Here is a 25,089-nt window from a genome sequence, read left to right as displayed (position 1 = left end):
TCTCTGACTTATTTTGCTTGGCATTATATTCTCTAACTCTGTTGTTTGCAAATGTCAAGATTTCATTATTTTTTATGGCTGAATAGTATTTCATTGTGTACATATATACCACATCTTCTTTATCCATTCATCAATCAGTGGACACTTGGGCTGCTTCCATATCTTGGCTATTGTAGATAATGCTGCTATAAACATCAGGGTGCATGTATCTCTTTGAATTAGTGTTTTTTTGTAATTTTGGGGGTAAATACCCAGTAGGGTGATTGCTGGATCAAAGTATATTTGTATTTTTAACTTTTTGAAGAAGCTCCATACTGTTTTTCAGAGTGGCTGCACAGGTTTGCATTCCCACCAATGGTGCATGAAGTTTCCTTTTCCCCAGTATCCTTGCCAGCAACTGTTGTTTGTTGTCTTACTGACTTTAGCCATTCTGACAGATGTGAGGTGATAGAATTAAACTCACTGTAGTTTTCATTTGCATTTCCCTGATGGTAAGTGATGATGAACATCTTTTCATGTGTCTATTGGCCATCTCTATGTCTTTGGAGAAATGTGTGTTCATGTCTTCTGCCAGTTTTTAATTGGATTATTTGTTTTTTGGTGTTGAATTTTATGAGTTCTTTGTATATTTTGGATACTAACTCTTGGTTAGATATGTCATTTGCAAATATCTTCTCTCATTCTGTAGATTGCCCTTTAGTTTTGTTGATTATTTCCTTCACTGTGCAGGAGCTTTTTATTTTGATGCAGTCCCAATAGTTTATTATTACTCTTATTTCCCTTGCCTCAGGAGACCTAGTAGAAAAATATTGCTACAGCCCATGTCAGATAAGTTACTGCCTGTGTCTTCTTCTAGGAGTTTTATGGTTTTAGGTCTCACATTTAGGTCTTTAGTCCATTTTGACTTTATTTTTGTGTATGTTGTAAGAAAATGGTCCAGTTTCATTCTTTTGCGTGTAGCTGTCCAGTTTTCCCAACACCATTTGTTGAAGAGACTCTCTTTTTCTCATTGGATAGTCTTTCCTGCTTTGTCAAAGATTAATTCACCATACAGTTGTGGGTTTATTTCTGGGTTTTCTGTTATGTTCTATTGATCTATGTGTCTGTTTTTGTACTAGTACCATACTGTTTTCATTGCTATAGCTCTGTAATAAAATTTGAAGTCCAGAGTTGAGGTGCCTCCAGCTTTGCCTTTCTTTTTCAAGATTGCTTTGGCTCTTTGAGGTCTTTTGTGATTCCATATAAATTTTAGGATTGTTTATTCTAGCTCTGTGGAAAATGCTGTTAGTACTTTGATAGGGATTTCATTAAATGTGTAGATTGCTTTGGATAGTATAGACATTTTACCAATATTTGTTCTTTTGATCCATGACCATGGAATGTCTTTCCATTTCTTTGTGTCATCTGGAATTTCATCAGTGTTTTAAGTTTTCTAAGTACACGTCTTTCACCTCTTTGGTTAGGTTTCTTCCTAGGTACCTTGTTGTTTTAGGTGGAATTGTAGATGAGATTTATTCCTTAATTTCTCTTTCTGCTGTTTCATTATTGGTGTGTAGAAATGCAACCGATTTCTGTACATTGATTTTGTATTATGCAATTTTATTGAATACATTTTTCACTTCTAGCAATTTTTTGGTGGAGTCTTCATGTTTTCTGTATAGAGTATCATGTCATCTGCAAATAGTGCAAGTTACTTCTTCCCTGCCAATTGGGGCACTTTTCATCTCTTTTTATTGTCTGAATGCTGTGGCCAGGACTTCTAATACTGTGTTAAATAACACTGGTCAGAGTGGACATCCCTGCCTTGTTTTTGACCATAGAGAAAAAGATCTCAGTTTTTCCCCATTGAAGATGATATTAGCTGTGGGTTTTTCATATGTTGTCTTAATTGTGTTGAGGTATGTTCCCTCTAAACTACTTTGTTGAGGGTTTTTTTCATGAATGGGTGTTGTACTTTGCCAAATGCTTTTTCTGCATCTATTGAAATGATCATGTAGTTTTTATCCTTTCCCTTATTGATGTGATGTATCATGTTGATTGCTTTGTGAATATTGAACTACCCTTGCAGCCCAGGAATAAATCTCACTTGATTGTGGTGAATAATTTTTTTAATGTATTGTTTGATTTGATTCGCTAATATTTTAAGGATTTTTGCATCTATGTTCTTTAGAGATGTTGGCTTGCAGTTTTCTTTTTTTGTAGTTTCTTCATCTGGTTTTCACATCAGAGTAATGCTGGTCTCACACAATGAATTTGAAAGTTTTCCTTCATTTTCTATTTTTTGAAATGGTTTGAGAAGAAGAGGTATTAACTCTTTTTTAAGTATTTGGTAGAATTTGCCCATGAAACCATCTGGTCCTGGACTTTAGTTTGTTTGGCGTTTTTTTTATTATTATTATTACTGATTCAATTTAATTGTTGTATTCAGCCTATTCAAATTTACTATTTCTTCCTGCTTCACTTTTGGTAGGTTATATGTTTTTAGGAATTTATCCATTTCTGTTAGGTTTGTCCAGTTTGTTGGTGTATAGTTTTTCATAATTTTCTCTTATAATTGCTTGTATTTCTGTCGTGCTGGTAGTTATTTCTCCTCCCTTATTTGAGATTTTATTTATTTGAGTCCTTTCTCTTTATTTCTTGATACGTCTGGCTAGAGGTTTAACAATTTTATTGATTGTTTTCAAAGAAACATCTCTGTTCTCATTGATCTATTGTGTTTTTAGTTTCTGTATAATTTATTTCTACTCTGATCTTTATTATTTCCTTCCTTCTGCTGATTTTAGTCTTCGTTTGTTTTTCTTTTTCTGGCTCCTTTACGTGTATGGTTAGGTTGCTTATTGGAGATTTTTCTTGCTTCTTGAGTTAGGCCTTTATTGGTACAAACTTCCCTTTTAGAACTGTTTTTCCTGCATCCCAACAGGTTTTGATGATTCTGTTTTCATTTTTATTTGTTCCCATGTACTTTTTTATTTCTTCTTTTGTTTACTGATTGATCCATTCATTGTTAGTAGCATATTATTTAACCATGTATTTATGTTCTTTCTATATTTTTTCTTGTGGTTGACTTCTAGTTTCAAAACATTGTGGTCAAAAAGCTATATGGTATGGCTCTGATTTTCTTGAATTTGTTGAGACTTATTTTGTGGGCTAATATGTTATCTGTTCTGGAGAATGCTTAAAGTGTACTTGAAAAAAATGTGTATTCTGCTGTTTTAGGATGGAATGTTCTAAATATATCTGTTAAATTCATCTGTTCCAGTGTGTCATTTAAAGCCATTGTTCCCTTTTTGATTTTTCTGTTTAGATGATCTTTCCATTGTTGTAAGTAGGATATTAAAGTCCCCTACTATTATTGTATTACTATTGATTAGTCCTTTATGTTTATTATTAACTGTTTTATATATTTGTGTCCTCCTATACTGGGTACATAAGTATTTACAATTATTATATCTTCTTGTTGGATTGTCCCCTTTACTATAATATAGTATCCTTCTTTGTCTATTGTAATAGTCTTTGTTTTAAAGTCTGTTTTCTCTGATATAAGTGTTGCCACTCTGGTCTTTTTTTAAATCATCCATTTGCATGATAACATTTTCTCTGTCCCCTCACTTTCAGTCTGCTGGTGTCTTTAGGTCTAAAATGAGTCTCTTAAAGGCAGTATATAAACGAGGTTTGATTTTTTTTCCATTCTGTCACTCTATGCCTTTTGATTGGAATGTTTAGTACATTTACATTGAAAGTAATTATTGATAGGTATGTATTTATAGTCATCTTATTATTTGTTTTCTGGTTGTTTCTGAAGATTTTTCCTGATCCTTTCTTGCCTTTCTTTTCACAATTTGCTGATATTCTTAGTGATACATTTAGATTCTTTTCCCTTTATTCTTTGCATATTTATTTGTGATTTTTGACATATGATTACTATTAGGTTTGTATATAGCCTCTTTTGCATATAGCAGCCTATGTTGATAGTCATTTAAGTTTGAACCCATTCTTTACTCCTTTCCTCTCCACATTTTAGGTATATGTTGTTTATTTTACATCCTTTTATTTTGTGATTTCCTTGACTGGATTTTTACAGACTAATTCATTTTTACTGTTGTTGTGATTTCTACCTTTCTATTATCACTTTTGTTCTTTCCTTTTTACTCAAATTGTCCCCTTTAATATTTCTTACAGGGCTGCTTTCGTAGTTATGTACACTTTTGGCTTTTGTTTGGGAAACTCTTTATCTCTACTTCTATTCTGAATGATAGCCTTGCTGCATAGAGTATTCTTGACTTCAGATTTTGTGCATTTAACACTGAATATATTATGCCACTCCCTTCTGACTTGCCAAGTTTCTGTTGAGAAATCTTCCACCAGCCTCATGAATTTTCCCTTGTATGTTGCTATCTTCTTTTGTTTTTCTGCTTTAATTTTTTTTTCTTTATCACTCTATTTTGCCAACTTGATTACAATATAACTCAGTATGGATCTGCTTTTGTCAATTTTGATGAGGGTTCTCTGTGCCTCCTGGATCTGGTTATCTGTTTCCTTCCCCAGATTAGGAAAGTTTTCAACTATTCTTTCTTCAAATAAATTTTATGTCCCCTTTCCTTTCTCTTCATCTTCTGAGATTCCTGTAATATGAATGTTATTGTTTGATGGAGTTACTGATTTCCCTAAGCCTATTCTCATTTTGCATAATTCCTTTTTCTCTCTTTTGTTCAGCTTGATTATTCTCCATTATTTTGTCTTCTAGGTCATTAATTCATTCCTCTGCTTCTTCCAGCTTGCTGTTCATTCCTTCATGTGTGTTTCTCCTTTGGTTTACTGAGCCCTTTCCTCTACTATGTTATTCCTTATTTCTATGGTAAGGGTATCACTCCTGTCTTTGACTCTTTTCTCAAGTCTAGTGAATACCTTTATGATCATTACTGTAAATTCTCCATCAGGCATATTACTTATATCTGCTTCACTTAGATCTCTGGCTGTGGCTTTGTCCTGTTCTTTCATTTGGGATAAATGTCTCTGTCTTCTCATTTTTTTTTCTAAGTCTCTGCGCCTATTTCTATGTTAGGAATGTCAACTATATCTCCTGTTTTTGAGGGTAATGGACTTACAAAGAAGAGGTCCTTTGGTGCCCCGCTGTGTAGTGTTCCCTCATTTCCCAGGGTCTTGTACTTCCAGGAGTGTCTCCAGCATGTGCTGTGTGTACTGTGCTGTCTTGCCCTGGGGGCTTTATCCATTAGGCCAGTCGTCTACAGAGGTTCTCTTTGCCTGTTGTGGGCAGTGTTTGGTCCCCAGCCTGAATGTGGCATATTTTAACTACGTGTACTCTGATCTGTTTGTGAAATGAGACCTGTTGCCACTTCTATTGGAACTGATGCTCAGCAAACCCCTTCATGAGAAGATGCAATGTGAGCAGGGATTTGGGCTGGTCTTGTGGGAGAGCAGGCCCACTGGGACTGAGGCAAGCATGGCTGGGTGGGGAGTGAGGAGGAGGGGAGTTATTCCACCAGAGCATGGGCAGAGGTGGGACTTGGCATAAGCAAGTTAGGTAGTGAATATTGGACTGTGTTTGTTCCTGCAGGTGGCCCTGTGCTTTTGGTGCGGTGCAGGGCAGGGAAATGGTGTCAGCCAGTTCTTTTGTTCCCAAGAGGTCTGTCTGTGAATGCTGCCTCTATGGGACAAGCTCCAAAATGAGCAAATAACCTCTCCACTGTGTACCCCAGGAGCTCTTCAAATCACTGTTTCCATGCTGTATGTCTGCAGGTTGTTTGCCTGCCTTCTCTCTAAGATAAGGCAATGCCTTCCAGGCTTTATCTCAGCCATGCCAGATGACCTTTAAAACTCCAGGCTTTAAGCCCTGCTGGTTTCAAGAACTCACAAAATAGGGCCCCTCTGGCTTTCCAAGCCAATTGCTATGGAGATTCATTTTCCACATGTACTCCCCTGTGTGCTAGCCTGTCTCTCACCCTTCTCTGCAACTCCCTCCCCACCAGAGCAGCCACATCCATTTCTTTCCCAAGCTGCATCTCTCCACTTCTTACCTTCTTCAGTGTGTTCTCTTCTCTATCTTTAGTTGTGGAGTTTGTTCTGCCTTTCTGCAGGTCAATTTCTGGGGTATTTAGGATAATTTAATAGTTATCTAGTTGTATTTTCAGGACAAGGCGATCCTTGGGTCCTACTACCCCATTGCCATCTTCCCTCCTTCGCATCACATCATCTTTATCCATTTACCCATAAATGTATGTTTTTAGATTTTTTCCATATCTCACATATTGTGAATAATGCTGCAATGAACATAGGGGTGGATATATCTTTTTAAGTTAGTGTTTTCTGTTTGTTTAGATCAATACCCAGAAATAGAATTGCTTGATCATATGGAGTTTTATTTTTAATTTTTTTTGAGAATCTTTATACTGTTTTCCATAGTGGCTGCACCAATTTACATTCTTACAAAGAGTGCACAAGGATTCTATTCTCTACATCTTGCCAACACTTGTTATTTCTGATCTTTTTGATAATAGTAATTTTAACAGGTGTGAGGTGATATCTCATTGTGGTTTTGATTTGCATTTCTCTGATGTTTAGCAATGTTGAGCCACCTTTCAAGTACATATTGGCCATTGTATGTCTTATTTGCAAAAATGTCTATCCAGATCCTCTGCTCATTTTTAATTGGATTGTTTTTTAGTTATTGAATTACATGAGTTGCCTTTTCAGGTTTTTTTTTTTTTTTTATTGTTTCCCACTTGTTTATTTTAGCTTTTGTTGCCTGTGCTTTTGGTGTCTTATCCAAGGAATCATTGCCAAGACCAATGTCAAGGAGGTTTATGCCTGTTTTCTTCTAGCAGTTTTATGGTTTCTGGTTTCATATTTAAGTCTTTGATCCATTTTGAGTTAATTTTTGTGAGTGGTGTAAGGTAGGTTCCAGTTTCATTCTGTTATTTGTGGATATGCAATTTTCCCAACACAATTTATTGAAAAGACTGTCATTCACCTATTACACATTCTTGCCACCCTTGTCAAAAATTAGTTGACTGTATATGCATGGGTTTATGTCTGGGCTATTCTGTTTACTAGTCTATAACCAAAGCAATCCTGAAAGAAGAAACAAAGACGAACAAAGCTGGAGACATCACATTTTCTGATTATAAGCTATATTACAAAGCTATAAGTAATCAGAACAAATGAAGTCTTGGTACTTTAAAACTTACTCCTTATGGTACTATTACTTAATAGTAGTTTATAGTATGTTTTAATGCCTGAAAAGGCTATATAAGTTCTCTTCACTTTTCTTTATCAGTGTTTTCCTGCCTATACTTACATACCTGTATTTTGCATGTATACTTCAGCATCAACATGTCTAGCTTCACTAAAAATATTATTTCTATTGATTTGCATTTAATAATAATTATTATTTTATTAGACATATTTATAGATTAATTTAGGGAGCAGTGACATTTTTATGATATTGGGTCATCCAGTCCAAGAATAATGAATATCTTTTATTCAAGTCTGCTTTTGTGTTTTTTAGGAAATGTTTTAAAGTTTTCCTCATAGAGGTTTTGTACATATAGGTTTATTTTATTAAATTTTTTCCCTGGTATTTCATCTTTTTTGTTGCTTTTGTAAATGGGATTTTCTCTACTATTCTAGTTTCTAACAGGTTTTGTATGGGTATGGAAATTACTGATTTCTGAATGCTAATTTCATATCCTGCTACCTTAATGGTTTCTTATCTTTGAGTTAGTTTTATCATTGATTTTCTAAAGTTTTCTAGACATGCTCTCATGTAATTTGCAAATAGAGATCCTTTTAGTTCTTCTTTCTCAGTTCTCTTCAATTCAATTTTTTATGTGTAATGGCACTGTAATACCTCTGGTAAAATGTTGAAGAATTGGAAGTAGTATTCCTCCTTGCCTTGTTCCTGATCTTAATGGAAATACTATAGTGATTCCTCATGAAGTAAATTCTGAGTTAAAATTAAAATATGCATGTATTTTATCATGTTAAGAAATATTCACCAATTCCTATTTTTGAGTGATATTTTTTAGAGATGATTGTTATACTTTGTCAAATATTTGTTATATTTTCAAACTCTATGAAGATAATTATATACTTTTACTTTTGAGATCTATTTATATGGTATATTATAGTAATGGATTTTCTATTAACTATTTTCTATATAATGACTATTTCTATATAATTTCTATGAATTGACTATTTCTATATAATCACTAGTTTCTGTTGCATTTTTTAAAAAAATTCTATTTGATCATGGTATATTTTCTTAATAGAATGCTAATTCTACTGATAGTTATTTGTACTTTTGCATCAATATTTATAAGTGATCTTTATCTATAATATTCAATCTTTTTTGTACTTCTTTATCAAGTTTAGGTACTAATGTTATACTTATTGCATCAAAATAATTAGGAAATCTTCAGTTTTAGTACTCTGGAGTAATATATGGAATATTGGGACTATCTTATCTATGAGGCTTTGGTGGAATTCCTCTGTGAAACCATCTGGAATCGATGCTTTTTAAGGGGTAGTTTCTGAATTTTCCTATTGCTTCTGCAGAAAGTAGCCTTTTTAAGCTCTCTAATGGGGTTAGCTTTGTTAAATTGTCCTTAGGAAATTATGTTTCATCTAGGTTTTCAAATTTACTTCCATATAAATCCACAAAATAGTCTTTTTATGATTTTTAATTTTTTGTTTTAATGGTTATTTCCAATGTACCATTAAAATTTTTTTAAATATTTATATATGTGCTTCTCCTTTTATTTCTTGGCTAGGTTTGATTGAGTTTGTCCAGTTATTTTTTTCTCAAAAACATTTTTGAAATTGTTTCTATTGTCTTCTGTTTTTCTTTTCTTTACATAATTAGTTTCCCCTTTTATCTTTATTATATATATCTTTGAGATACTTATGGTTTATGTTGTTTTATTTTTTAGTTGGGGATTTAATTTTATTTATTTTCATTATTTTATTTTCGTTCCTGAAACTGTTAACGACTATGAATTTCTCTCTGATTACTGCTTCAAATGTATCTCAAAGACTCTGGTATGGAGTACTTTTATCACTATTATCTTTTAGATATTTTGTAATTTCAGTTATTTCCCTTTTCACCCAAGAGTTATTTAAAAAGGAGATTTAAAATTTCCAGGTGGGAGTGCCAATGGTTTTGATTTTGTTAATAATTATTATTTTTGTTGCATTGGTATTAGAGGCTGCTGTTCTATTTTGTGGAGTTTATCAGTCTTTTTCTTGTTGTGATCGTTTTTTGTGAATGTTCAATATATACTTGCCAAGGAGGTATGTTTTTATTATCAAATGTGAATTTGAGTATATAGTGACTTACTCTTCTTTATTATATTCTTTAGGTTTTACTATGTCTTCATTATTTTTGGTCTAATTCATCTATGTAAGTCAAATGTCATATGGCTGCTGATGGTCTAATTTCTCTTGGGGTCACAGCTGGTACTCATTGTTCCCTCCTTCACTCTCCATTTTAAATTCCTTTCACCCTCAGCTATCACCTCAGTGGGTCTTGGTGGCTTACCTGGTGGTATCACCTTAATCTTCATTACTGAAGAATATGAACTCTTGATAAGACTTCTAAGAGATGTCCAGTGTATCACCTGAGTTCCATGTGTATTCTTTTCTGCCCTTTTTGTGTAAAAGCAGTCTTGCCTCTTCGTTTTTCAGAGTCAATTAACCATGCCAATATGGTGACTCCTCTTTTTGTTTACCCATACCTCATCATAAAAAGTCCAAAGTGCCCTGTGGGCAGCCATATGTTTAGCTTAGTGGGATGTTTGCTCTGTCTCCTGTCAAGAGAGAGCCCCTTTGGGTAACAGGATATCTAACCCTGAAAAGTCCAAGGTTGTGGGGAAAGAAAGTACAAAATCTAGATGTCACTGGGAGTGATGGTAAACAGGATGACATTCACTTCTATTCCTTGGTTTCCAAAGTCACGTATCCTTCCTATTGTGGACAAAAGCACCATATACAGGTCTCTGACTTAAAAAAATACTCTATATCCCAAAGGGTGGTACTCCTTTTATATTGTTTCCTTTAAGTTGGCACTTCAATTATAACTTTAGAAGGCAGTTCCAATGTTTTGTAAGACTAGCTACCTCTAGATGGTACAGATTAGGTGAAGGTCAATGAATCACTGAAGGCACACTCTGGTACCTCCTTTGATACAGAGAGGGTATCTTGTTCAGATACTGTTCTCTGTGGGGTTCCATGCCTGTGGATTAGGCAATCCATAATTTTCTAGATACTGGGCTAGTTGAGGCTCTAAAGGAAGGAAAGTAAACTCATAAAATACTTACCTGTCTCTGTGAAGATGGACTGCTGATAACTTCCAGATTGGAAGGGCCCCACTTGAATGCAGACTCTTTTTTTTAACTTTCTTTTGATTATGAAGGAAAAGAATGCATTTATCAAATCAGTGATTACATACCAAATACAGAAGGCATTAGTCATCTGTGTTAGTAATAATATTATGTCTGATACAGCAGCTGCAAGTGGGATTGTGGTAGTCTATAGTCATTTTCCACAATCCAACTGATTTTTGTAGGCACCAGTCTCGTGAATTAAACAATACTCTGACAGAGACCACCACATATACATATTTTATGTTTTTAATGGTGGCAGTAATCTCTGACATTCTCTCCATACAATATGATTGGCAGTCATGTAGATGTGAATGACTGTCTGATCCTTAGAACCCAAAGGTCTACCTAACTATAGGAATATCTCTTCCTTTTAGGCTTTTCTTTAGACAGTCCAATTATAATTCTTCCTTTCCAACAGATCATCTCTTAATATGTTCACTAAAAAAAATGCTGAGGTCAATTAGATTTGGTCTTGATTTAAAGGAATTTATATGCAAGAAATCAATATTCAATTCAAACTGTGTCAAAACTTCCACTGTCTCTATCTGTCTTTTTTCCTGGACATCAAGATTAATTCGGTTTGATAAAATGAAAAATTAAAAATCAATTATTTTCTTAAAATAATCAGAATTATAATAAAATAATCTAGAATCAGTTTAGTCCCCAGAGAAAATTATAAAATAGCCAAAAACTTAATTCCTATGACCTCTGGTTTCTCCTATGTTCTTTCCCTTGAGGATGAGTTCTTGTCCATCTCAAATAACCAGTGTCTCTTTTCCTTTCCATAATTTACCTTTCCCATCAAAGCTTGTTTATGGAAGAAAGACCTGATAAATATATTTCATTTCAAGCAGTAAATGGTTAGCAGAACAGCTAACTTCAACATAATCTCCTTTCAAGGATATTTACATTTTAACACTAAACAGAAACCTGGAACCAATGTAATGAATCTTGAATTGTAGAATTTGAGGTGACATTTAGTGAGCAGAAAAAAATCTGTGGGTGATTAGAAACTTTGATACTCCTCAAATTAATCATACCATACAAGTTGTCATCTGTACTGCCAATACGACAGGACAAGACTGGCCAATATTTCTTGCTAGTACAATATTTCTTGCTAGTTCAGAAGATCAGATCTTCATAAAAGTCAGTGAAAGCAAAGTGCTCTTAAGTTTTTGTTGTAAATGCCAAGTTATTTGCCATTGATATTGAAGAGACTGTTCATCATTAAAGATCATCTCAATAAATGTCACTTCATACCTCTTCAAAGCTTTTTTCTCCTTAACGTTGTGCTTATTCTAGGCAAATTGTTAAAGTGACAGAGAAGTAAATATATCTGCATTTACCTATTCACTGAATTGTAAATATTAGCGATGGCCCAAGATAAAATTTCATGTACTTTAAAACATAAGGTTAAATTTTTTTCTATGCTAGTTCTTTGTTTGCTTTTAACAAAAACATATGGAAAGTGCTACACAGGAATCTTCACTCTTTCGGCATAGCAGCATCAGTTTTGAGCACTAATCCCATGTTTCCTCCCAGTTCTGGCAGCAAACCACCTTCAAATGTGGTAGCTTGGTAGTGAGAATGTTTGTTGATTCAGCTGTTAACCTCCATGGACTACTGAGATTGCCAAATAGTTGAATTTTGGACGATGTTCTTGGTAAGTGGAGCCAATTGTTTTACTACAAAAATGAGCTGAGACCACTAATCACAGAGATATTAGAAGTGGCCAACCAGTGGGTCCTCTTTTTCCACTAGGGCGGTCTTCCCTAGAGTCAAATGCTGAAGTTTATTTGGAGAGTCTGCTCATATCAAGTAAAGTCATGCTTCTAAATGTACATTTTAGCACCTCAGTGGACTTAACTTGAATAAGCCAGCCTATGGCCAGTTGGGTCGATCTTAGTCCAAATGAATTCGCTTTAATTAAACTAGTTACTTCTTTGTTATCTTTTACCACTTGGGTTTAGTTGAGTAATTTTATGTTTTTAGTTGTTACTCAAAAACTTGTGCTGAAAGAATTATGTGATGAAATCAGTTGAATTAGTCAATAACAAATCATTTCTCATATTCCTACTGTGTACAAAGCTATGCATAGTAAACACTATAGGATGCACACAAAAATAATATATTGTTCATAATTTGTGTCAATTTACAGTCTACTTGGGATAAATAAGATATATACAAATACTTTTAGATAACAGTAAAGGCATCATGTAAGAATTAAATAAGTAGCATTATATAGTACAGTGTTAGTAGAGAGATTAACAGGAGATGGAAGGATTAGGGACAGGTTCATGGAAAAGATGGATCTTGAATTAGATTGTTGATGAGTAAATGGTAGGAAAAGGGGAGGGCATTCCAGGCAGGGTAAATCACATAAACAGATCCTAGGTAATATGCATTGTGGATTTACAGAATAATGAATGAAACTGGCTAGCTGATGCAGATTCCATGTGTTGGTATAGAGTAATAGATAAGGTTGTAAAACTAGGTTGGTGCCAAATTGCATAAGTCCTTCGATTCAAAGTGGTATCAAGGCAGAGACTTCTAGTAGCTAGATAGTCAAGTTTATTATCACAATTCTTGTATTGTATATGGAACCCGTCCCCTCATCTCTCAAGTGAACCAGCCAAAGTTTTATTGATTTTCCTGGTTGCTTCCAGTAATGATCACAAATTTCTGTCCTTTCAAACTCAGGTGGGAGTTTCCATAACTGCTGTCTGAAAGGGGACAGAATCTTCTGCCTACCCAGGTTGAATCTTAGTACTGTTAGTTGCTGTCACTAATAGTACTTACTACTGTAGTTACATTGAGGTGGGCCTGAGGCTGTTTACTAGGTTGATGAGGAAGTCTTTCCACTCCAAGGAGAATTAGCAACAACTAAGGCAACCGTCTTTGAAAATACTTCTGGTTCCCAGTACTTGGCCTACACCCATCTCCCCAAGTTGCTCCTCTTAGCAGGCAATAAAGTGGAGACCCATTTATTACCTGGTTCACTATAAAATTTGGTTAACATGCTCACTGCCTATTCCCAGGGACTTTCCTCAAATCCCATTAATCACCTGGTAAGGCCCTCACACTTCCTCTTCAAGAAAGCTGTGTCTCCATTTGTATCCCATTCTCATCATCAGAACTGTCAGAGACTGTGAAGGATCTGAAATTTTATCCTATATCCAAGCCAACAAATTAGACTGAGAGTTTCACAGATTCTATTAGAAGACACGAAACTCATGGGACAGAGACAAAGGACTGTTTATTATTCTTAGCAATAGCAATGTCCAGAGTATCAGTATTTTTGCTCTGATTTTCTGAGCCTTCTCACAGGGTGATGCAAAGAGGGCTAGATGACATTTGCATAAGCAGTGGTTATATTACATAAGAGGAACTTTGAACTTAGAGAAACTGAATCTTTTGTAATGGTCAGTTATTTAAAAAAATAAATGTATTCCAGAAAGATTATTATTATATGGAAGTTTATATTCCTGCCTTTTGCTACAGTGGGAGATTCTATAACCATCTTTGCTATACAAAAATCCCTGAAAATATAGATTGGAACAATGAATAATTAACATCTCGTTTGTATAATGTGCAAAAATACAAGAGACCATGGAGAATTGTCGCTAGCAACATGTTAAGTTAAATATTAGAGATATAGAGATGAGTAAGATACATTTATTTTCCTCCCTGAGCTCACATTTTATTGGAATAAAGAAACAAACCCTTAATTACAGTATAGTGTGATTACTACTAAATAGCCATATTAACAGAGTTCTATAGGAATATAAAGGAACAAGCTACTGATTCTGGCTAAGGGAAACCATGAAAAGCTTCACAGATCATGTTATATTTGAGTTGGCAACCAATTATATGATGAAGGAACCTGGGGCAGTGAGTTAAAGGAGACTCCCAAGAAGTATGGTTGCTTGAGCAAAGACTTGATGAAATAGTTCCGACTTATCAAATAGAAACAGAGGGCAAGGGTATTACAGCAGAGGTATAAAAGGAAGCTATGTGTATTTTAAAACTACAAATAATTCAGTTTTTTAGTCAATTCTACTTCCATTAAAAATGACAAAACATAATTCAAACAGTTTTTTTTTAAGTTTATTTATTATTTGAGGGAAATAGAGAGTGAGTGAGGAAGGGCAGAGAGAGGGCGAGAGAGAGAATCCCAAACAAGCTCCACGCTGTCAGTGCAGAGCCTAATTTGGGTCTCGAACTCATGAACGATGAGATGATGACCTGAGTTGAAATCAGACATTTAACTAACTGAGCCACGTGCTCCCCTACCTCAAACAGTTTTAAGCAAAATTCAGGATTTGCTAATGTAATCAGGAAATCCAGCAGTATCTATGCCTAGACATTTGGCCAAATACAGGAATTTGATGAATATAATCAAGACACTCTCCACTTACTAGCTTTACTTATGTCTGTTAGCTTCATTCACAGGAACACATTGTGGAAAATATGGCCCTTGGCAACTCTAGACTTATATTTCCCTCACAGTTAGCAATCTTAGCAAAAAGAAAGCATTCTTCTTTCTTTATAGCTCCAGCAAATATTCTAAGGTAGATTCCAGCCAATCTCGCTTGGAGTACATGATCATCTTTAAATCAATCACAGTACTCATGGGGATGGAATACTGTAATTGGCAAGCTTTGGGCTATTTACTTACCCCTGGAAACTGGGATGGGGACCAGAAGCACATGGACTGCAAATTGGGGAAGAGTATTTTCCTGAACAGACGGTGAGCAGATAAAAAAGAAGATGCCCTCTACATGTCACATCTTTGATGCCCAGTATCTACATGTGCCATTGCACCCACTTATACAGTTTTCAAAATGCCTCTAGTAACATAGTACAGCCACCCACACAGTTGAAAATATACTCCCCATTCTCCAAAGGAAGATAAGCTAATATTTTGATCAAGTATTGCTTATAGCTCCAAGGCCAGGTTTTTGGAGTAAAGTGCATTCTTTTCCCTGAGGCCTAAATATAGGTGTGAGTGTCAAATAATCAGATTCATTTTAGAAAGAAACAAAGTAGCCACAATATTCATTCCACTTGGAGACACAAAAAACAGGAAACAAAATAGAGTGGCCCAGGACTATAGCTGTGCATTTGGAACAAAAGTAGGAAATCAATATATACCAGTTCCTCATAACAATATAAATCAGCTTTTAAATCACCTAACTTCCCACCCCTTGCCATAAACTTACACACACTGAAAAAGGGAGAATCTGAGATAAAGAGTCTCCAGAATATACATTCTATGATACCAAGGAATATTTTTGTTCTCTAGTATATGTTCAATGCCAAGAACAATGGCTGATACATAGTAACATGTTGAATGAATAAATTGATATTCTTTAATTAATAAAGACACTCATAATAATTCTACATGAATCAAATATATAGAAATGGAGTACCTAAAATGATACTTATCCAAAGGTAAGTATAAAATCAGAGTCATGTTATTACCTCCAAAACAATTTGAAATCTGAGCTTACCTGATTTTTATCTGGGGGCAAGTTTTCTAAGGGTCTTCAAATAATTGCAGAGTGTTGTCTACCAAAGGGCAGTGATTATCTAAAAATACCCGGTATCAATTACCTTTTTGCTTTACAGTTTTATTGAGGTGTAATTGACATATAGCAAACTATATTTATTTAAGTTGTACAATTTGATAATTTCTGACATATGTGTAACTCATGAAACCATCACCGCAATCAAAATAGTGAACACATCCATCAAAACCCAAAATTTCTTTGTTCACCTTTGTGACTTCCTTTCTATTTCTCATGATCCTCCCTTCCCTGACCTGCTTTTTGTCACCATAGGTTATCCAAACCTAAGGATCAAACAATGGTCGAAATTGTTTATCTTAAAATTGTAAGTTTGGTATGGTTTTGTCTGGATTTCAGTAAAATAAAAGTGGACTTTGCAATTGACTTTGTAGGTTCTTTTAAGAGTGACTTCAAACATACTGCTAATATTTAAAGTCTTATTAAAAAAGTCATTCAGACAGTATAGAAGGAATTCCTTGTGTTATAAGGAATTTTCATTGTCTTTGTTTCTGGATTTTCTCTGCTGAGTTTTTAGAATGCTACATATATATGGAATTCAGCTGTGCTGTATTTACTACTCAAAAATATAGAATGGCTAAAGCGAAAATATATGAATAGCAGTAATCATTTACAAAGATTTTCAACGATATCATAATGAAAAAAGACTGTTTTTGACAGCATTTTAATTCTAAAACAGCAAAAGAGAGTGAAAGAAAGCCATATACCTAGATGAATTTCTTATTTTGCCTTTATTTTTCCAGAAGTGCATATTTTCTGTTTGTGGTTTTCCCAGAAGACAGAACAGTTCCTCAATCTGCAGTTACATGCTGCCCTGTGCTAAAGTTTAGTTTCTATAGTTTACTGGGAAAGTGAATTTATTACTTCTGCCCTGTCAAATATTTTTTTTGGCATTAACTTTTGCATGGATTATTCTCACTCAGCAAAGGTCATTTTAATCCTTTTTTTTTTATTACTTTTTTACTTGGACTCACCATATTACTGACATGACATGTACATCCACAAATGTTAAAGAATAAAACCTTATGATTGTTTTTTGGATCCATGTCTCAAATGAAATGCTCCCCTACAGAACCTCTCTCCCTCTGGCTGCATTCTTTCTTGCTTACATATGCAAAATCACAATCCTATACATAGAAGCTATGATAGTTGGGTTTGGGGGAGGGTAGTTTTTTGTTTGTTTTTAAACAAAAAATAACTTTGAAATTGCAAAATTAAAAATACAAGTATTCAAACAATTCATTGTTAATTTAGTCATTAATTTAAGCTATTGACTTTTTATTGAATATACAGTATGCTGACAGCAGACTAGGCTTTGAGTAACTTTGCCCTTTAGGAATCCATAACTTATGTGTTGCCCTATCTTGAATGATTTATTAATTTCATCTTGTTTTAATATGACTGTTTTTCTAAGAATGTATTCATTTCTACTTTGTTCGGACTTATAAACTACTAAGAAGATAAATTTAAGTCAACTGTATTGTGTTATTGTATATTTAAAGCACAATGGGTATAAAAATCAATGAAAATTTGAAAATTTTATGAGAGTTAAGTGCCCTAAGTGATGCTATTGTCTATAACAAGAGTATTTTAAAGCTAGTTTATAAAATATCAGGAAAGTATAAACTTCTCAAAACATATACTTTATTTTCAACCAGTTATTATAATTGAATATGCTATTACTTTCAAAACAATCCAAAATCTGAACTTCACTGATTTGATCTGGGGACAAGTTCAATGAATAAATTATATTTTCTCTCTAGAGTTCTTCAAATCATTGCAGACTGTTTGCTGCCAAAACACAATTACCTTTTTTGTTGTTACAGCTTTATTGAGGTATATTTGACATAAGTAAGCTGCATATATTTAAATTGCATGATTTAATCACATTTTTTGTGTGTATGTATAACACAAAATCATCACCAAGATCAAGATAGCCAACATATCTCTCAAACTCAACAATTTCCTTATTTACATTTTGTAATCTCTCTCTCTGACCTTCCTGCCCCTACCCTTTCTAGGCTACCAGTGATCCGCTTTTTGTCATTATAGATAAATTTGCATTTTTCTAAAGTTTTTGTATAAATGAACTCATATAGTGTATACTTTCTTTTGGTCTGGCTTCTTTTACTTAGTATAACACGTTGGAGTTACATCCAGGTTGCCACATCCAGGTTGTTTCATTTTCTGATATACCATAATTAACTTACCCATTGGATTTAATTATTTGTGGATTGTTTATCCATTTACCATTTTTAACTGGGAAGACTGTATATTTCAGTAGAAAACAGAGACTTCATAACTCTTATCAAAGAAATACTTAAGTGCTCACTATATGCCATAGATCATGATGTACTTAACTATATTAGGACACTCTAGCTTCTAAACTTCTAACTACTGCCAAAATAAGAATGACCATATTTTACCCTTATGATTTCCCAGGATACTAATCGAATCTGCTAGTACTTTAGTTCCCAGGTTTTGCTGTGAAAAATGCATGCGAATTTGTCTCCAGCCTTTAGTGATTAGAGAGTAATAAAACATTGGTTTTACTGGAGAGAATGCTGAGTCACTCTTCTCAGTACAGTAAACAGATGTGAGAAGTCTGAAAATAAAGGACATGTTTTCACTTATTATTTTTAAAGCCAATTCAGTTTCTGCTTTTTGATAAAAATTGATGAGACTATTTCTATTAAGAAAGTACACAAAATTGATATACAAAATTGGTGATGTTTCTGTACACTAATAATGAGCTATGAGAAAGAGAAAATTAAGAAAACAATCCCATTTATAGTTACATCAAACACAACCACAAGCCTTTCTCTCCTCCCAAAAGTTAGCAGTTCTTTTTTCTTTTATGGTTTATCACTCAAGTATGCATCTTTTAAAACTATAGTTTAAGCTTATTTTATGGCTATGTCTTTCAGCTTACAAGCTCTCTTTTCATTTCCCTTTTCCCCCTTACAATTTAGCTGTTGAAGATCCCCAGTCATGTGACCTGGGTAGTCACATAGAGAGGCCTGACCATATTCAGTTTTGCTTATTTATTTTTGGTGGGACTACAGGTGATACTGTGTTCTTTCATCAGAAAGTACATAATGTCTAGTTATCTCTTTGTTTTAATGTTAGTACCAGTTGATGACTCAAATGCCCAGATGTATTAAATCATTAGAAGGTTGCAAAATACAGATATTTTTGCTTTATCATTTCTTTTTTATTTGTTGGCTGAATACATCCCCTTGTCTACTGTTTGGTTAGTAGTGGCACAGTATACATGGGAAAAGTAGAGTAAATGCTTGATTCTTCACCTTTCTTTACCAGTTTTCAAAATAATGAGTTGGCTTCCTTTAATCCTCTGAAAGAGGGCAGTTCTTTAATTGTTGTATCATTATGAACTTATGAATAGCAAAAATATTTGATATGTTTCAATCCATCGCAATTCTTATCCTTATTGAAGTTCATATTATCCCATATCTGCCCAGTGGGATCCTCTTCAAGCTCCCTCAGAGCTCTTCACATAACTCTAGATTTGATACCTTTTATAGTCTTTTTGCTTCCTGGAATGAGAAGATGTTTCAGACTCATCTGGAGGATGGACAGGAACTATGAATTATCCATGGGGATATTCTGAACCAGTGGTTGTAAGCCAGTGCCCAGGGGCCAGAAGTAGCCATCAGACATGTCTTTTTTTTTCCCCCAAAAGAAGCAAATCAGTCACTCAACAATGACAACAACAACAACAAAATAACTTTTTTTTAGCACTTACTATGTGCCAGGTTGTCAAGAATATAATAGTTGCTGAGAATATAATAGTTCTTAAGACATAAAACTGCTTCAAGGAGTTTACAATCTGATGAGGAAAATAATAGAAGTCAAAACACTACATTAAGTGACCTTGCAGGACTCCAAGATGCCGTGAGAGTTCTTAGAAGGGATGTAACACTTTGTCAGTTCTATATTCCAGTGTTAAGCAACTGTGCAATAATTAACTTTTAATATTAACTTTTTGAGCAGTATAAATTACTTTAACTGGGCATGAAAGAATGGCAAAGGAAATTTTCAAATGCTTACTAGAACTACAGTAATGGCGATTGAGTAAACTCTCTATATTTTTTATGTTCCCTAGGGTTTTCCAGGAGATATTGGGATTCCTGGACAAAATGGCCCTGAAGGATCTAAGGTAAAAAAAAACAAACACAAAAAACATATATATATATATATATATATATATATATATATATATATATATAGTCATTCTTATTTTGGATATATATATATATGTATATACATATATACATATATACACATATACATATATGTATATGTGTATATATATGGTCATTCTTATTTTGGTTATGTGTGTGTATATATATATATATATATATATATATATATATATATATATATATGGAGAGACAGAGAGAAAGAGTGTTTTCTAATCTCAAATCTCAGCGAATGGGTAAAAGAAGACTTTAGGAATATCAGAACATGTCTGGATATTTTGAACTTTCTCGGCTGCGTTTAATAAACTGTACAACTTATTTCAAGGTAATCAAGAATTGTTTTCATGTTTGGTTGTTCTTTTGGTCCTCTATTCTATTGATCTGTATGTCTGTTTTATGCAAGTACCATACTGTTTTGATTACCATAGCTTTGTAGTGTAGTTTGAAATCAGAAAACTTATTTTTTTTTATTTATTTAAATCCAGGTTAGTTAACATATAGTGTAATAATGATTCCAGGAATATAATTTAATGAATCATCACTTACATATAACACCCAGAGCTCATCCCAACAAGTGCCCATCACCCATTTAGCCTAACACCCCTCCAGGAACCCTCAGTTTCTTCTCTGTATTTAAGAGTCTCTTGTGGTTTGCCTCCAACAGGGATGATTTGCCTCCAATGGGTATACTAAGTGAAATAAGTCAGTCAGAGAAAGACAGACACCATACAATTTCACTCATATGTGGAACTTAAGAAAAAACAAAACTAGATGAACATAAGGGAAGGGAAGGGAAGGGAAGGAAAAATAAGATAAAAAGAGAAAGGGAATCAGAGAGCTTAGTATCTCTAGCTTTGTTCTTTCTCAAGACGGTTTGGATATTCACCATCTTTTGTGGTTCCATACAAATTATGGGATTCTTCCTTCTAGTTCTGTGAAATATGCCATTGGTATTTTGATAGGGATTGCAGTGAATCTGTGGGTTTCTTTGGATAGCATGGAAATTTTAACAATATTAAATCTTCCAATCCATGAGCAGAAAAATCTTTTCTATTATATGGGTTGTCTTTAATTTCTTTCAACGATGTCTTATGCTTTTCAGAGGACAGGCCATTCACTTCTTGGTTAAATATATTTCTAGGTATTTTATTCTTTTTAATGCAATTATAAATGGGAGTGTTTTCTTAATTTCTCTGATAGCTTGTCATTAGTTTATATAAATGCAATAGATTTCTGTACCTTGATTTTGTATCCTGCGACTTTATTGAATCCATTTATTAGTTCTAATAGATTTTTGGTAGCATCTGTAGGGTTTGCTGTATACAGTATCATGTCATATTCAAATAGTGACAGTTTTACTTCTTCCTTTCCATTGTGGATACTTTTATTTCTTTTTCTTACCTGACTGTTCTGACCAGGATTTGTAGTACTGTTTTGAGTAAAAGTGGTATGAATGGGCATCCCTGCCTTATTCCTGACCTTAAAGGAAAATCTTGCAGCTTTTTACCATTGAGTATGATGTTAGCTGTGGGTTTGTCATAAATGGCCTTTATTATATTGGCCATATTCATTCCTTCTATACTCACTTTGTTGAGAGTTTTTATCATAAGATGCTGAATTTTGTTAAACGATTTTCTGCATCCATTGAGGTGATCATATTATTTTTATTCTTTGTTTTGGTGACATAGTGTATTACATAATTGATTTATGGATGCTGACCATCCTTGCATTCCTTGAATAAATTCTACTGATCATGGTGTATGATTCTTTTAATGTATTGTTGAATTCAGTTTGCTAATACTTTGTTGAGGATTTTTGCAATGCTATTCATCAGGTTTATTGGCCTATAAGTTTCTCTTTTGTGTTTCTGTCTAGTTTTGGTATCAGAGTACTGCAGGCCTTGTAAAATGGATTTGGAAGTATTCCCTCCTCTTTATTTTTTTGGAATAATTTGAGAAGGATAGGTACTAACTTTTATTTAAATGTTTGGTCAAATTCACCTATGTAACCACTTAGTCCTAGACTTTGGTTAGTTGGGGAGTTTTTAAATTACTGATTTAATTTTATCACTTTTAATTCAGTCTATTAACATTTTTTTTTATTTCTTGGAAGGTTGTGTGTTCCTAGGAATATCTATTTCTTCTAAGTTTTCCGATTTGTTGGTGTATAATTGTGGTAGTCTCTTATGATTCTTCGTATTTTTGTATTGTCAGTTGTAACTTCTCCTCTTTTATTCTGAATTCATTTGGGCCCTCTCTCTCTCTCTCTCTCTCTTTTTATGATGAGTCTTACTAGAGATTTATCAATTTTTTTTTACCTTTTCAAAGAACCAGCTTTTAGTTTCATTGATCTTTTTTATTGTTTTCTCTGCTTCATTTATTTCCACTCTGATCTTTAATGTTTCTTTCCTTCTGTTAGCTTTGGACTTCCATTGTTTATTTTCTAGTTCTGTCAGGTATAAATGTAGATTGTTTATTTGGGATTTTTCCTGTTTCTTGTGGTAATCCTGTATCGCTATGGACTTCCCTCTCAGAACTGCTCTTGCTGTGCTCCATAGATTTTGGAGAGTTATTTCAAAGATTTCTGTTTTCATTTGTCTCAAGGTATTTTTTTATTTCCTCTTTGATTTATTTGTTGACCCATTGGTGGTCTAGTATCATGTTGTTTAGTCTCTATGTGTTTGTGTTTTTCTCATTTCCTTCTAATTGATTTCTAATTTCATGTTGTTATAGTCAGAAAAGAAGTTTGCCATGATTTCAATCTTCTTGAATTTATGAAACCTATTTTATAGTCTACTAAGTGACCTGTCCTGGGGAATGTTCCACATGCACTTGAATATGTAGTTCACATTTTTTTGGATGAAATGTTCTGTATACATCTATTAAGTCCCTGTGATCTAATGTGTTTTTTAAGGCCAATGTTTCCTTATTAATTTTCTGTCTGAATGATATATCCATTGATGTAAGTGGTATATTAAAGTTTCCTGCTATTATTGCATTACTATCAATTGCTCCCTTTTTGTCTGTTAATATTTGCTTTATAAATTCAGGTACTTCTATGTTGGGTGCATAAATATTTATGAATGTTATATACTCTTCTTGGATTGACCCTTTTATCACTACATAATGCTATTCTTTTGTTACAGTCTTTGTTTTAATTTTTAAATTTTGTTAATGTTTATTTTTGAGAGAGAGAGAGAGAGAAAGCATGAGAGGGAGGGGGCCAGAAAGAGAGACAGAAGTTCCAATACAGGTTCTGCACTGTGAGTGCAGAGCCCAATGCAGAGCTCAAACTCATGAACCATCAGATCATGACCTGAGCTGAAATCAAGAGTTGGCCACTTAACCAACTGAGCCACCCAGGTACACCTACAGTCTTTGTTTTAAAGTCTGTTTTGTCTTATATAGGTATTACTATTCCAACTTTCTTTTCATTTGCATTTGCATTCCTTTTACTTTCAACCCATGTGCATCTTTAGACCTGAGGTGAATCTCTTATAGGCAGCACATAGATTGGTCTTGTTTATTTATCCATTCAACTGCTCTATGTCTTTTGATTGGAATATTTAGTCCATTTACATTGAAAATAATTATTGATAGGTATGTATTTGTTGCCTATTGTTCATTGTCTTCTGGATGTTTTGTAGTTCTTCTCTGTTCCTTTCTCTTGCTCTCTTACCCTGTGTTTTTATGACTTTATTTAGTATTGTGCTTAGATTCCTTTCTTATTGTCTTTTGTATGTCTAGTATAGGATTTTGCTTTTTGGTTAACATAAGGCTCACGTTTAACATCATATACGTATACACATAATGGTTTATTTTAAGTTGATAGCAACTTAAATTTGGTCAAATTCTAAAAGTCTACATTTTTACTACCTCCCACATTTTATTTTATTTTTCTGACATCACATTTTACATCTCTTTATATTGTGTGTCCCTTAACTATTATGGTTAGTTTTACTACTTTTGTCTTTTAACCTTCATAGTAGTTTTATAATAATCTACTACCTTGCTGTATATTGACCTTTACTAATGAGATTTATACTTTCATATGTTTTCGTGCTATTAATTAATGCTCTTTCTTTTCAACTTAAAGAAGTACTTTTCACATTTCTTGTAAGGCTACTTTAGTAGTAATGAACTCCTTTAGCTTTTGCTTGTCTGGAAAACTCTTTATCTTTGCTTTGATTCTGAATGATAATCTTACTAGTAGAGTATTCTTGGTTGGTTTTTTGCCTTTCAGCAGTTTGGATATATTATGTCTCTGCCTTTTGGCTTGGAAAGTTTCTGCTGAAAAATCTGCTGATAGTCTTAGGGGAGTTTCCTTGTATATAACAAGCTGTTTTTCTCTTGCTGCTTTTGTAATTCTGTCAACTAGGTGTGTAACAACGAGAGAAAAAGACCACTTCTAAAGAAATTAGGTTTGTTTTTAAATTTGTGATTTCCTAGCCTTCCAAGCTTTATTTGGAAACTTTAGGAATATTTAGACTAGTAAAAGGTTAAAGTAGCTAAAAGGGCCCAGCTCACATTTCTTCATAAGGCTGAAGTTCCAGGGAGCTTTCAGTCCTGCTAACAGCCTCATCTGTATAATATGAAAGAAGATAGAGAACATGGGAGGGGGATTTCCACATGGCTTTATTCTCCTCCTCCTTTCCCTAACTTAGTCAGTAGTAATTCAGTACTCAAACAAATAACCAATATGGAAGAGGGATAAAGATAGAGATAGTGTAAAGCATTTGATTTAATTGACTTGTTAAAGTGTACATGTATAGAGAGGAGAAATATTTGAGAAAATGAAAAACTTTGTATTAAATAGAAATTATCATTGTCTCAAGGTTAAAAACAGTGTGTTTTTTAGTGTTGACACATGAATATGTGT

General features: G+C 33.8%; 1 protein-coding gene and 1 long non-coding RNA gene across 6 annotated transcripts in view; one reads left to right on the top strand and one right to left on the bottom strand.

The window, feature by feature from the left end:
- The window catches only part of COL24A1 (collagen type XXIV alpha 1 chain), a 397,210-nt gene that overhangs the window by 131,113 nt on the left and 241,008 nt on the right, over positions 1-25,089 (top strand). For all 5 annotated transcript variants that reach the window (XM_045478122.1, XM_045478119.1, XM_045478121.1 and 2 more), the window contains one exon: positions 20,115-20,168. In XM_045478122.1, coding sequence (XP_045334078.1) covers positions 20,115-20,168 — 54 coding nt within the window. The remainder of the gene's footprint in view (positions 1-20,114; positions 20,169-25,089) is intronic.
- Positions 773-22,223, bottom strand: LOC123598168. Its single transcript, XR_006712425.1, has 4 exons — positions 22,212-22,223; positions 16,161-16,169; positions 4,042-4,044; positions 773-904 (listed from the first exon to the last, which is right to left on the bottom strand). It is a non-coding gene; the product is annotated as an uncharacterized LOC123598168 (long non-coding RNA).

Source organism: Leopardus geoffroyi, chromosome C1 (assembly GCF_018350155.1).
Source record: "Leopardus geoffroyi isolate Oge1 chromosome C1, O.geoffroyi_Oge1_pat1.0, whole genome shotgun sequence".
Classification (NCBI taxonomy): domain Eukaryota; kingdom Metazoa; phylum Chordata; class Mammalia; order Carnivora; family Felidae; genus Leopardus; species Leopardus geoffroyi.
This window is presented reverse-complemented; position numbering and strand designations above follow the sequence as displayed.